This window comes from Pipistrellus hanaki, assembly GCF_964339955.1.
Source record: "Pipistrellus hanaki genome assembly, chromosome: 6".
NCBI lineage: Eukaryota > Metazoa > Chordata > Mammalia > Chiroptera > Vespertilionidae > Pipistrellus > Pipistrellus hanaki.
Window position 1 is genome coordinate 33474634 of NC_140508.1, and position 13602 is coordinate 33488235.

At 53.8% G+C, this 13602-nt stretch overlaps 1 protein-coding gene across 1 annotated transcript; it reads right to left on the reverse strand.

Annotated features, from left to right (window-relative positions):
• Positions 1–6365: 6365 nt before the first annotated feature.
• On the reverse strand, positions 6366–13321 carry NRSN2 (neurensin 2). The gene is made up of 3 exons (XM_084887951.1): positions 13204–13321; positions 10202–10396; positions 6366–8071 (listed from the first exon to the last, which is right to left on the reverse strand). Exons 2-3 carry the CDS (start codon positions 10385–10387, stop codon positions 7643–7645), a joined length of 615 nt encoding a protein of 204 aa, XP_084744077.1. The 5' UTR covers positions 10388–10396; positions 13204–13321; the 3' UTR covers positions 6366–7642.
• Between the last annotated feature and the right edge of the window lie 281 nt (positions 13322–13602).

The following is a 13602-nucleotide window of genomic DNA, read 5'->3' on the forward strand; positions in this document are numbered from 1 at the left end:
TGCAGAGGGGCACCGGGCTGTGTCTGCTGGGAGGTCGTTACCACTGGGGGCAAAGCCTCTGGGCCTCTCTGGGCCTCTGCTGAGGTCCAAGTTCTGGGCCAAGGAGGCCTTTGTCCTGTGGTGGGAAGAGCAGCTTTGGCACAGGGCAGGAATGGGGCAGGTAGTGTGCTCACCGTGGGTGTGGGGTAGAGACACATTGGCAGACATCAGGCTGTTTGAGCACATATGTGCGCTCGCACACACACACCTCTTGTTGCACCCTCTTGTTCCCCCAGACATGCTGGTGACTGCTCACACTGGCTGAGTCACGTTGCACCCGGTCTGGCTGCCATCACTTGAACTCTCAGTTTCGCAAAAGCAGGGCCGTGTCCACCCTGCTCGCCGAGCTTCCGCGGAGCCCAGACGGGTGGCTGAGAGCAGGCACCCAGGATTTATAGAGAAGATAACTGCAGGCCCCTCTGTCCATCATTATCACCCTTCCTCCACTCGTTCTCTCGCTCACCGAGGGCCTCCAGATCAGCACCAGGTGATGTCCGTCCTGCTCCCTCCCTCTCCGCTCTCCCCAGCAGGCCTGTGCTGAGCGCCCCATTACATGCCAAGCCTTGGCAGCTCTTGCCATGCCAAACCCGGTTCCTGGATCCTGCCAAGTGCACACCCCCGTGGACATCCTGTTTCCCTCCCTCCTCCTCCCTGCTCTGACCACACGCAATCCTGTGAGTTCGTCCATCACCGGGCTCCCGGTGGCCTGGCGCCCAGGGCTTGGCTTTGAGTCATGTGCTCCGGGATTTGGCGGGGCCGGGACAGGAAGTTCACAGCCCTCGGTGACACCAACCCAGGCTGACTTGGAGGGAGGCCAGAGTCACTGGTTTCATCACCACACACCCACGGAGCACACCTGAGGGTGTGGCCTGGAAGAGGATGTGATGTGTCCAAGGTTACAGGGAATGTCAACGGCACTGTGGGAATCCAACCGAGGCCACATCTGTTCATTCATGAGCACAACTGCACAGCCTCGGAGACAGGCTGCACGTCCAAACACCGCAGGGCCAGGGTTTGAAGCCCACCTATCTACCCACTGTGCGACCTTTGGCAAGCCCCTTCACTTCTCTGAGCCTTATCGTTGCTTATTTGCATGTAGTAGATGCTCAGTAGATGTAGCTGCTGAAAAAAATCAATAGCAGAGTAAGTGCAAGTACACAGTTATCGGTATGTCTGCAGACATACATCATCATGATGTACATGCCTGTTGGTGCACACCTATGCATGTGACATGCTTATCCAAGGGCTTGTAGAAGGCCCACCAATTTGCATATGGATGCATGTGTCTGTGAGGTCACTTGGGCTGATGATTTTTAAAAAAATATATTTTATTGATATTTTACAGAGAGGAAGGGAGAGAGATAGAGAGCTATTGTAGAAACATCGATGAGAGAGAAACATCAACCAGCTGCCTCTTGCACACCCCCTACCGGGGATGTGCCCGCAACCAACGTACATGTCCTTGACCGGAATCGAACCTGGGACCTTTCAGTCCGCAGACCGACGCTCTACCGCTGAGCCAAACCGGTTTCGGCTGGGCTGATTATTTTTTTTGCGACAATGCACTCTAGTGGGGTGGTTTTCCAGAGGCTTTTCTGTGCTCTTGTCATGGGCAGGATTTGGTGTTGATCTGGGTAGACACGCATATGCTTGCCTGTGTCTGTGTGACACTGTGTGAGGGGTAATGGGTATGACCCCCATCCCTTATCGTTGGTAGAATCCGTGGGGATGCTGTCACCTCTCTGTGGATGGATGCCAGGGGGGTGGAGCTTTCTGAACCTGGATTGTTTGGACTCAAATCTCACCTGTGTAACCTTTGACAAGATGCTTAAACATCCTGTGCTCACTCTCCCACTCTGTGCTTGGAGATAACGATGACCACCTATGGTGGTCTGATGACTAACAGAATTAGTGGTGTGAAGTACTGACTACCTAGCCCAGCACAGACAAGTGCTATACCTCTGCGTCTGTCCTCTGTGATCTATAAGTTGCTTTCTATTACCGCTCTCTCTCTCTATTAGATCTCTGTTGCCTCTCTACTGGACTGTCCTTTCCACCAGACTGGGAGTCCCTGGAGGCCAGGGCCATGTCTAAGTCATCCCCAGTTACAACCTGTGCATTGCCTGCTAGTTCTGACCCTCAGGCTCCTTCATAACAATAGCTGGCATTTATAGTGCTCTTCTGTGTGCCAGGCACTGTGCTAAGCTCATTAGATCTTCAATAATCTGAAGACATTGGCATCTTTTTGGCCCTATTTTAGAGAAAAAGTAACTGAGGCTCAGAGAGGTTAAAAAATTGCCCAGGCTCACACAGTGGCTCGAACCTGGCAGACTGCCTCACTCTCGGCCTGATCTCTGATCTCGGCCTAAGATTTGAGATGAAGAGATTAGGACATGAAGGTTGCATCTTCCTCTTAGACTCCTCTCTCTCTCTCTCTCTCTCTCTCTCTCTCTCTCTCTCTCTCTCTCTCTCTCTCTCTCTCTCTCCCACATCTCACTAACACCTGCCCCCTGTGAATATCCCCGTGTTTCTCTTTCTCACCGTGGGGCATCTCAGCTCCCTGCCCAGGCACAGCATCCCCAGAGGCCAGGCAATGCTCCAGATCATTCCTTCTTTGGTCCAGTTGGGGGTGAGGTGGAGGGGCTCCTCTGAGGCTGGTCAGCAGGGAGGAGGGAGGAAATGCAAGACTTAGCAGGAGCGAGGGGCAGCCTCCGGGGAGTGTGGGGTTGGGTGCTCAGGTTCTGGCATAAAAATGGAGCAGAAGGTGCCTCCCTCACACCTCAGAGAAGGGAGGGATTGCAGGATGGAGGGAAAAGAGCTTCCCTCTGAGGTCCAGGAAGCTGTCAACCTGCTGAGCTGCCACTGTTTTGAAGGACACCAGAATGTGCCCGGAGGCAGCTATGAGCTGTGTCAATTTAGTCCCCCCATGTGCCCCTGGATCTCCAGGAACCACCAAGGCCCAAGGTCTTGTGTATTCTGCCCTTGGTGGGTGGAGCGCCTTATAGATGTCCATTAGGTCAAGTTGGGTGATGGTGTTGTTCAAATCGTCCCTAACCTGACTTTCTGTCTATTTGTTTCATCGTTTATTAGGGAAGTATTGAAATCTGTTCCACGGCCTGGAAACTCGAGGAAGTTGACTGGGACAGCTGTAGAATTGAGGAAAATGTATTCTCGTTCATTCAGTTCCTGGCCCAGTCTTTGGTTCTCTCAAATGGGAGAATAAACCTGGTTCCTATTACTCCGTCTTGGCCAGAACAACTATATTATTTTTAACTTTTTTGGAGGAATAAATTTAGGTTTATAGAAGAGTGACTAAGACAGTACTGACAGTTTCTAGATGCCCTTCAGCCATGTCTCCTTGCCTTTCCTTATCTTTCATGCAACAATTATTACTGTGGCATGCAATTTTTAAAAATTTCTCTCAATCCTGGTACATCTACACAATGGAATACTATGCTGCCATAAAAAAGAAGGAATTCTCATCATTTGCAGCAACCTGGATAGAACTAGAGAACATCATGCTGAGTGAAATAAGCCTGTCAATGAAAGAGAAATACCACATGGCCTCACTCATTTATGGATATTAAAAAACATTATAAACTGACAAACCAAAAGATAGATATAGAGACAGTAAAGCAACAAGTAGACTGTAAAATTACAGCGGGGAGAGTAGGGAGATCTGGGGGAGATAAGAGATCAACCAAAGGACTTGTATACATGCATATAAGTACAAGCAATGGACACAAAACTCTGGGGAGGGAGGGTATGTATGGGGGGGCAATGTTAAAATATGTACATAGATAATAATTTAAAAAAAAAATTTTAAAAAGAAAAAAATTTCTCTCAATCCTTCTGTGTCTATTAGTTGAAATTCTTCTATAAGAAAGATAAATCCCTTCTCCCCACCTATTAAATGCATTCAATCAAATACATTCTTTTTTAATTTAAAGAAATATATTTTAGAATGAAATATACTCCCATAGTTCAAAATTTTAAATGGGCGCAAGTCTCCCTCCCCCACTCTTGTCCCCTCCCCAGAGACAACCAAAGGCAATAGAGATTTCACACGTGTACAAGCGAGGTCCATAAATCTTCTTTGTACACAAATGGCTTAGAAGCTTTCTAAAAGAGGCTGCACCTCGCACCCTCTCACCTAGCACTGTCACTTCCAGAGCATGTAGCCCAGTCCACAGGGAGCTTTCTCATCCTTTTACAGAGTGGTCCAGAGTGTAACCGCACCAGGATGCATTACTTAGCCCTCTATCAGCGAACATCTAGGTTGTTTCCGAATGTTTTCTGCTAGAAACAATGCTGCCGTGTCCAACATGTGGAATGGAACCTATATTCAGGCCCGCGTGAGAGAGAGGGGTCAAAGGGTTGTGTGTTTCCCATTTTGATGGTGCCACCCTGCCTCAGGCTACACCAGCTTGCAGCCTGCTTCCTAAGTAGGGGATGCTGTACAAAGCTCCTCTGTGGCTTACAACATACGAAGTGGCCGAAACCGCTTTGGCTCCGTGGTAGAGGGTCGGTCTGCGGACTGAAAGGTCCTAGGTTCGATTCTGGTCAAGGGCATGTACATTGGTTGCGGGCACATCCCCGGTAGGGGGTGTGCAGGAGGCAGCTGGTCAATGTTTCTCTCTCATCGACGTTTCTAGCTTTCTATCTCTCTCCCTTCCTCTCTGTAAAAAAACAATAAAATATATTTTTTTAAAAACGAAACATACGATGTGGCTTAAAACAACAAAAATTATTCTCTCACAGTTCTGGAAGCTAGACGTCTGGAAAATGTTGGCTTTTACCCTGAGTGAGGTGGGAGCCATGGGTGGGTCCTGGGCCAAAGAGGGACAGGACCCAAGCTATGTGGTAACGGGATTTACCTGGCTCCTCTGAGAAGATTAGACTTGGGGGATGGAGAAGCGGGACCTGGGGAGACCAGGGAGAAGCTGTACAATAACCCAGAGGAGAAGCGATGGTGGCTCAGGCCAGGGAGCTCGCTGTGAGGTTGCATACAGGATGTATTTCCAAGGCTGAGCTGACAGGACTTGCTGATGGATTGGATGCAGGCCGTGAGGAAAGGGAGGAGTCAAAGATGACTCCAGGGTTTTGGCTGGAGCTGCCGTTCTCTAAGGTGTGGGCAGCACACCGGGTTTATTAAGCACTGAGAGCAGCTAACCCACAATGGCTGGAAGAAATCCCATCCCTACACTGTGCTTGGCCTCCTTTCCTCTCAGGGATGGGGTAGTAGGTTTTAAGATGGCTGAGAAATTTGCTTCCCACCCAGCAAGCATTTAAAATCTCCCCAGGAAACCTAAGCAAGTGGCTTCACTTCTCTGACCATGAGTTACCTCGTCTGTAACATGGAGATAATAATCTCCTTTCTCGTGAGAAGCAAATGAGAAATAAAGGACGTAAGTGCCCAGCACACAAGACAGTCTCTTTCCTCCCTCCCCCACACCCCAGTGGTCAGGAAGAGAAGCAAAATCAGTATTACCCCCAGCTGTTTGTTGAATAGGAAGGTGGGATGGAAGAGGTGCAGAATGGGGAGACCATCTGGGCACAAGAGCAGGAGGGCCTGCCTGGTGGGGGAGGACTGGGGATTCCACCCCTACACACACTCACTCAAGGTGGCCTCAAGGCTGGTGGTGACAGGGAGCTCAGAGGGTAGTGATGGGGCCCACCGAGGTCTCTTTCCAGCTGTTTTGGAGCTCCCCCTGGTGGCAGAGGACGGAGATGATGCATCACAAGTAGGTGATGGTTTGGGGGGGTACTTTTTTGTTTAATGTCTATCTCTTTTTTTCTTCTTTTTTAAAAGTATATATATATTTAGCCGAAACCGGTTTGGCTCAGTGGTAGAGCGTTGGTCTGTGGACTGAAAGGTCCCGGGTTAGATTCCGGTCAGGGGCATGTACGTTGGTTGCAGGCACATCCCCTCTAGGGGGTGTGCAAGAGGCAGCTGGTCGATGTTTCTCTCTCATCGTCGTTTCTAGCTCTCTATCTCTCTCCTTTCCTCTCTGTAAAAATCAATAAAATATATTAAAAAATAAAAAGATTGTTTTTCTGCACAATTAAGATAGTAAACTTTAAAAAAATAATAATAAAATAAAAGGATATATATTTAAAGATGACTCACATTTTATTTTTTTAATATATTTTATTGATTTTTTTACAGAGAGCCAGAAACATCAATGAGAGAAACATCGACCAGCCGCCTCCTGCACACCCCCCACGGGGGACATGCCCACAACCAAGGTACATGCCCTTGACCGGAATCGAACCCGGGACCCTTCAGTCCACAGGCTGACGCTCTATCCACTGAGCCAAACCGGTTTCAGCTTAAAGTATATTTTTATTGATTTCAGAGAGGACGGGAGAGAGAGTGAGAAACATCAATGATGAGAGAGAATTATTGATCAGCTGCCTCCTGTACGCTCCCTACTAGGGATGGAGCCTACAACCTGAGCACTTGACTGGAATCAAACCGGGGCCCTTCAGTCCGCAGGCTAATGCTCTATCCACTGAGCCAAACCAGCAAAGCTGTGTGTGGGACTTGAGGAACAGAGACATCCTAGTCCTCCTGTCCCCTGGCCCTTCGGGGCCATTTAAGTGTGTGTTCGGAGTATTTTCTTAGCCACCTGGGATGTCAGGCTTCCAGCTTGTCTCTCTGGGCCGAACCCGCCCCCAACCCCTGGGGGTCCCAGGAAGGCCAGGAGGACCCAGGGCCCTGGCACAGCCAGAGAACAAGAGCTGGCCCGGGGGAGGCAGCTCCCTCCGCTGTGCACTGGAGCTAGTGATGGCCCAGGGTGGGGTGGACAGGGAGGAAGGCTCTGATGCCAAAATGCATGAAGAAAACAGGAAGTAACTGTTTTTGCGCCATTCTGGACAGGAAGTCCAACGAGCATCTTTTTTTAAAAAGTTTTTTTTAAAATATATTTTATTGATTTTCCATAGAGAGGAAGGAAGAGGGATAGAGAGCTAGACATGTCGATGAGAGAGAAACATCAACCAGCTGCCTCCTGCACACCCCCTGCTGGGGATGTGCCCACAACCAACGTACATGCCCTGGACCAGAATCGAACCTGGGACCTTTCAGTCTGCAGACGGACACTCTATCCACTGAGCCAAACCGGTTTCATCCTGAGGCATCCTGTGCAGCTGAGAGAGGCGGGTCAGTGGGTGAGGATGACACCCCCTTTTGCCTAGAGAGGGTAATGCTTACAGCCGGGGAGAATAGGAAAATCATGGAACTCGAGAATCTGGCCCAAACTCCTTTCCTTCAGAGGCAGGAACGGGTGGTCTGAACAGGTAAGGGGCGTGGCCACAGAGAGAAGAAAGTGGGACAGGCGGAGGGAGATGCCTTGGAGGGAAGGAGGGGTGGCGGGAGTTCTGAGTAGAAGGCTGGCATCTTGGGCGAGTTGGGCCCTGCCCCCTGGGAATGGGCATGCAAACGGGAGCTCCCGACTTGCTGAGCCGAAGCCGAGCCTTTTGGAGGCTTAGACAGAGGGTCCCTGCGCACAGGGAGATGTTCAGGAGACGGTGGGGTGTGGTGAAGAGGAGGAGGGGTCCTGTCTCTGGGTCTGGCGCCTCCTCCAGCCCCGTGGGCAGCTCAAGAGCTCCACTTGGGCTGGGTGGCCTGTACGGAGGGCTGCCTGAAGGCCCTGGGGGGCGGCGAGAACCAAGGGTGGCCGTCGGCATCGCAGAGGATGGGGGAGAGCTGCTGCCGCTCTGACTCGTCCCCGGAGACCTCCGCGTGGCTGTCCGCCTCGGTCTCCAAAGGCTCCGCCTCGGTGTGCCGGCTCAGCCAGCCGCTCATGGCCGAGAACAGGCAGATGGCCAGCAGGAGCGCGGCTGCCGTGCAGAGTGCGGTGCCCGCCAGGCGGCAGGTGCCCAGAGCCCGGTTGTAGTCCGCCGCCCACTGGTCCAGCACCAGGAGCTCGCCCTCTCCGATGCCCTCCAGCTTGGGGGCCACGGTATAGCCAGTGGCCAGGGCCGCCACGCCCATCACCAGAAGCAGGATCCCCAAGAACAGGCAGAACTGGAGAGAGGCAGACAGATCGGGAGGCAGTCAGCGCCCGTCCTTCCGTCGGGGGCCCTAGGCTAAGGAATCCCTAGGGTGCGTTGGATCCCAACTGGATGTAAAGGTAACCCCTTAACCCAACCTTACGAGATGGGAGTCACAGAGCACACCCGCTGGGACCTAACACGGTCACGTTCTGTTTGGAACCTTGAGACCTTTGGATTCGCTTCCTTCCCAGCTCCCACCTGGCAGTGGGTTTCCCTTGCCAACCTGAGTCCCCCTCCATCATTCCTTGGGTCTTATCCCCATCTACCCTCTATCTCTATCTCTCTGGCTGGTTAGCTCCTACACATCCCTCAGATATCATCTCAAACCTCACCTCCTCCGGGAAGCCTTCCAGGACACCTCCGAACTGGGCCAAGTCACCTAACTCTACCCTCTGCAAACGCTCTGCCCATTCGTTCTCCAGTGATCTCACCCCGGTGCACACTAGGATATGTGCTTCGGTTACCATGTAAGTGATGCCGGCCTGCCCCATCACCCTGAGAGCTATGAGAGCCAAGAGAGCAGACTGTGTCCGTTTTGGCTCCCGAGGTGTCTTCCATGCCAAGCACAGCACTGGTATAGAGTCATAGCCGAGTGAATATTTGCAGAATAACTAAATCAGGGGTCCTCAAACTTTTTAAAGTGGGGGCCAGATCACGGTTCCTCAGAGAGCTGGAGGGCCGGACTATATGAACTACTAATTCCTACTGTAACACCTCGGCTGCGCTCACTGCCCAAAAAACCTGGCGGGCCGGATCAGACTCCTCTGCGGGCCGCATGTGGCCCGCGGGCCGTAGTTTGAAGACCCCTGAACTAAATGAACCACAGTTAGGAGCGCCTCAAGGCCAGGAACCACGTCTTCTTCAGTTCTGTGTCCCCAAGAGCCTAGCACACTGCCCGGCAATTAGAAGATGCTTTTTAAAAAATGTAAAAAGGGACTGACTTTCCTGGAACTCTTCCTTGGTCACCACGGGTGCTGAGAGCACGTCTTCTCCCAGCATCCTCTGTTCCCCCCCCCTGAGGCTGTGATTCACTGGGTGCAGATGGGCCCCTCCCCTCCCCGCTAGAGTAAAGCCTTTTAAAAGCAGAGGGGAGGGACTCTCTGCCTCGGCCTTCCTACAGTGGTGATTAAAGAGCTATGTCCGCTCTCAGAACTCTGCTCACTGCCACCTCCATACTGTTACCCACACAGGGCGCCCTGCCTGACCACCTACCTGGCTGATATGGATATCAACTGTTTCTCTCACCTCTTCCACTGCCCTGGAAACAGTATCCCCACTACATCGCTGGGAAGCACAGTAATATTTCAGTGGGCTGGACCCCATCCCTGCCAGTCAGCATGAACGATCCCCCTGGCTGCAGTGATTAGTTCAGGCCTGGGCGAGTGACCCGGTCTGAGCCAATGCAATACTCGCCAGGACTTCGAGAAATAAAAGCATTGTTTCTGCCCTGACCGGTTCGGCTCGGTGGATAGAGCGTCGGCCTGCAGACTCGAGGGTCCCAGGTTCGATTCCAGTCAAGGGCATGTGCCTTGGTTGCGGGCACATCCCCAGTGGGGAGTGTGCGGGAGGCAGCTGATCAATGATTCTCTCTCATCGATGTTTCTAACTCTCTATCCCTCTCCCTTCCTCTCTGTAAAAAAAAAAAAAAAACAACCACCACAGTGAAATATATATTTTTTAAAAAGCATTGTTTCTTTTCTGGAGGAAATACCAGAGGAAATTCTGATTTCCCTTGGGTGGTGTGGAGCAGAAGATTGAGGGGCAGCACAGTAGCAGCCATTGGGGAGCATGTGGGCAGAACCTGAAGCTGGGGTGGGGGGTGCCATGGAAGCCTGAAGACTAAGAGAAGTCTTGAGTCCCTCGGTGGGATGGTTTGGACTGCTGGATCGAACTTTGCCTGAAGGCGCACAACCTCTGATTTCTTCTAGAACATAAGCAGCATTTTCCCTGTATAGATCAAACCCATCCGAGCTGGGCTTTCTATGGCTTGACCGTGCGAGACCTTCAGCTGCTACCCCACCCCTTTTCTTCCTATCCGCTGAGTCCCTCTTTTCCCGGAAGCCACAGGAAATCACCAGAGATGCTCCTCCTTCGGCCTTACCTTCCAGCACACTAAGGGCCAGAGTCGACCGGGACACAGAATAGAAGGCCCCTCGGGGTCGTCTCGGAGGGCGGCCCCTGCACAGTCCTCGGAGAAGAGGTGCAAGTAGGAGCGGACCCCATACCACTTGCCGCCTTCCACACTGGGGCCTGGGCCGCAGCCGCAGGGCCGGCCACGGCTCGGCATCCTGGCGTCCTGTAGGATAGGCAGGGCTCAGGGACAGAGGGCGGGACCGGCGGGAGCTGCTGTGGTGACCCTCCCAGGCTCCTGGATCTTTGTGTCCCACCCACTCCTCCCCTTGAAGACCCCCCACACTCACAGATACCCCACCCTGGCTTTCTGGATCCCTGGCCTGGTTTCCCTGGCGTCCGGTGCATGAGCCAGTGCACTGGAGGGGTTAGCCCGGAGCCTGGCAATTGGAGGTGCCGATAAAGGTGTGCGTTCAGCCGGGACCGGTTTGGCTCAGTGGATAGAGCGTCGGCTTGCAGACTGAGGGGTCCTGGGTTCAATTCCGGTCAATGGCATGTACCTTGATTGTGAACATGTCCCCGGTGGGGGGTGTGCAGGAGGCGGCTGGTCGATGTTTCTTTCTCATCGACGTTTCTAACTCTCTGTCCCTCTCAATTCCTCTCTGTGTAAAATCAATAAGATATATTGAAAAATGAAAAATAAGGTGTGCGTTTGCTCTGGAGGCCACGCGTGGCTGGGCTGTGGGTTCTGGAGCCTCACTGTCTGGGCTGGAATCCCTGACCCAGCACTTCCTGGCTGTGTGACCGCAGACAAGTTGCTTGCACTTTTCTAAGCCTACGTTTCCTCGCCTGTAAGACAGGGCTAATGGCTACACCTGCTGTGTGCAGTTCTTGTGTCTTCTGGTAGCTGTTGTGCTTATTATCACTGTAATTTTTTAAATTATTATTTTTTTGCCCAGAACTTTTTGCGCTCCATATCTGGAGTGAGAAGTCCTCATCCCCATCTTCTCTCAAAATCGCCCCCCTTGTAGGGTACTCGTGGGGGTAACTGTCCTGGCTGCAGTCAGAGCTCCACAAACTCTAAGGCCCTAAAAGACCCCTCCCCAGGGCTGCCCCTCAGAAGGCAACAACCTCCAAGTCCCAAGGAATCTTGACTCTACAGGCAGTGAAAGTCTGGGGCCTCTGGGATTAGGGGCTCTTACGTTCAGCAGCTGTCAGAGTTCTAGAGAGTCCTGTCTCAGCCCCCTCTTCTCACAAGTGGAGACACTGAGGTCTCAGAGTGAGAGGCACTTACCGCGCACAGGCAGAACTAGACCACTGTCAGAGGTGGGGGCAGAGCTGTGGAGGCCAGCGTCCCTGCCCTCCCACCTCCAAGGCTGGCCCTCAGCCCCTCGGAGCAGCTTCAGGCAGAATAAAGTAATGAGCTTACCCTGACGGGGAAGACAAATTTCCAGCCTCTCTCGTTCCCAGTCCGGTGTGGCCCTCAAATCCCTGCACATTCCCACACACCACGGAGACACACCAACACAGACACACCCACACCACAGAGACACACCAACACAGACATACACACACCAGAGACAGGCACACACAGCATGCCACATAGAGACACATGCAGATCAACACACACACAGCACAAAGAAACACACAAAAGCATACAAACACACACAAGCGGACAGAGACACACGTATAGACAGCCACAGTGTGTTGGGGTGTTTCTTGGAGTCCCCACGGATCCCCAGTCCCAGGGGCGCCTGTCTATGAATTGCAGCTCTTCACAGCCCTTACCCACAATTCAGGTGAAAAAGAGGAGGGTGGGCAGAAATAGACAGAGAATGGGGAAAGGCAGAGACTAAAAGCTGAGAAAGAGGGCGAGAGATCCGGAGGCGTGGCCACTGCAGGACCGCCGCTGGCCGAGGAGCCCCGCGGCTGGGAGGGAGAATGAATGGGGTCCGCGGGACAGGACGAGCTAGTGCAGCAGCGACCATGAACTGAGGACCCGCAGGGAGAGGGCAGGGGGAGGGTTCAGGGATGCTGGGCCCGGGTTAGCTCCTCCCCTGCGGCTAACGGTCCTCCTCCCCCCAATACACTTGATCACCGGATCCTGCTGGCCCAGGAGGAGGAAGGTGACCTTGACGCCGCCTCCCGCCGGCCTCCCCGCCCCTCCTGTGCTTGGGCTGCTGGGAGGCGGTCTGGCGGCCTGGGGGCCTGGAGGGGGGAGGGAAAGGATGCGGAGGACACCGCGTGTACCCGGGACGAGGGTTGCCATAGAAACCTCTGGGGAGGGGGCAGGAGCTTAGGTAAGGGATCAGGAAGAAGAGGGGGCTCCAGAGTGAGAGGGGGGGAGACTGCGGCGGAGTAGGCGTTTGGGGGGAAGGCGAGTGCGTGAGGGCCGGGAGATGGATGGATGGATGGATGGATGGATGAGTGGATGGATGGGATGGATGGATGGATGGTGGATGGATGGATGGATGGGTGAGTGGATGGATGGATGGATGGATGGATGGATGGATGGATGGAAGGAAGGATGGATGGATGGATGGGTGGATGGTGGATGGATGGAAGGAAGGAAGGAAAGATGGATGGATGGGTGGATGGATGGAGTCTCTCTTCTTTGCGCCCAGGCCCGCCCACTCCGGCGTCCGCGAGGCGGAGAGGGGGCGCCCCCCTGGGGCGAGTCAGGGAAATGAGGCCGGCTCCGGGCCCACAGCGCCAGGGTTTCTGGCCGCCCACCCAGCCCCGGGCGGAGACTCACGCCTCCTCTCCCCGGAGGTAGACTGAGTCCAGCGGGAGGGCGACGGGATTTCAAGGGCGGGTGTGCGGGCCGAGTCCTGGAAGCCTCCGCCCCGAGGGGTCTCGGGCGCGGGAGCTGGAGCGGTCACTGCCCGGCTGCTTCCCCGAGTCCCCCCACCCCGCACCAAAGGCCGAGGCACCCGGGGCTGGGCACCGCCCGAGCTGGGGGTGCCGCAGGGGTGGGGCCCTCCGGACCCCCGGGGGGGGGGGGCGGGCCGCGCGGAGCAGGGCTGCGCTCACCTCTGCCTGCGGCCGGCCAAGCCGAGTCCCAGCGCGAGCTGAGCCAAAGCAGCTTTGGTCGCGCCTGCGCCGCAGTCGGAGGTGGGGGTGATGTGGGAGGGGGTGATGTGGGGGGGGTGATGTGGGGGGGGTGATGTGGGAGGGGGTGATGCTGGGTGAGCCACACACACACACACACACACACACACACACACACACACACCCCGGCCCACTCTCTGGGCGCAGGGAGGAGTGAGCCCTGCACATCCCCTCCGCTCACTGTCCTATCCTGAGCCTCACATACTGCTTGGCACTGAGTAGGCAGCTCAGTAAATATTTTCTGAACACAGACTAACAAGAACATCAAATCTATAGGGTGGGGCAAAAGTAGGTTTAAAGTTGTTCATATTAAAAAAAATA

Coding starts and splice junctions, on each gene's coding strand:
- NRSN2 (XM_084887951.1), bottom strand. CDS start 10,387: ATGCCGAGCCGTGGCCGGCCCTGCGGCTGCGGCCCAGGCCCCAGTGTG. Junction 8,072..10,201: donor GGCCCTTAGTGTGCTGGAAG/GTAAGGCCGAAG, acceptor GCCTCTCTCCAG/TTCTGCCTGTTCTTGGGGAT.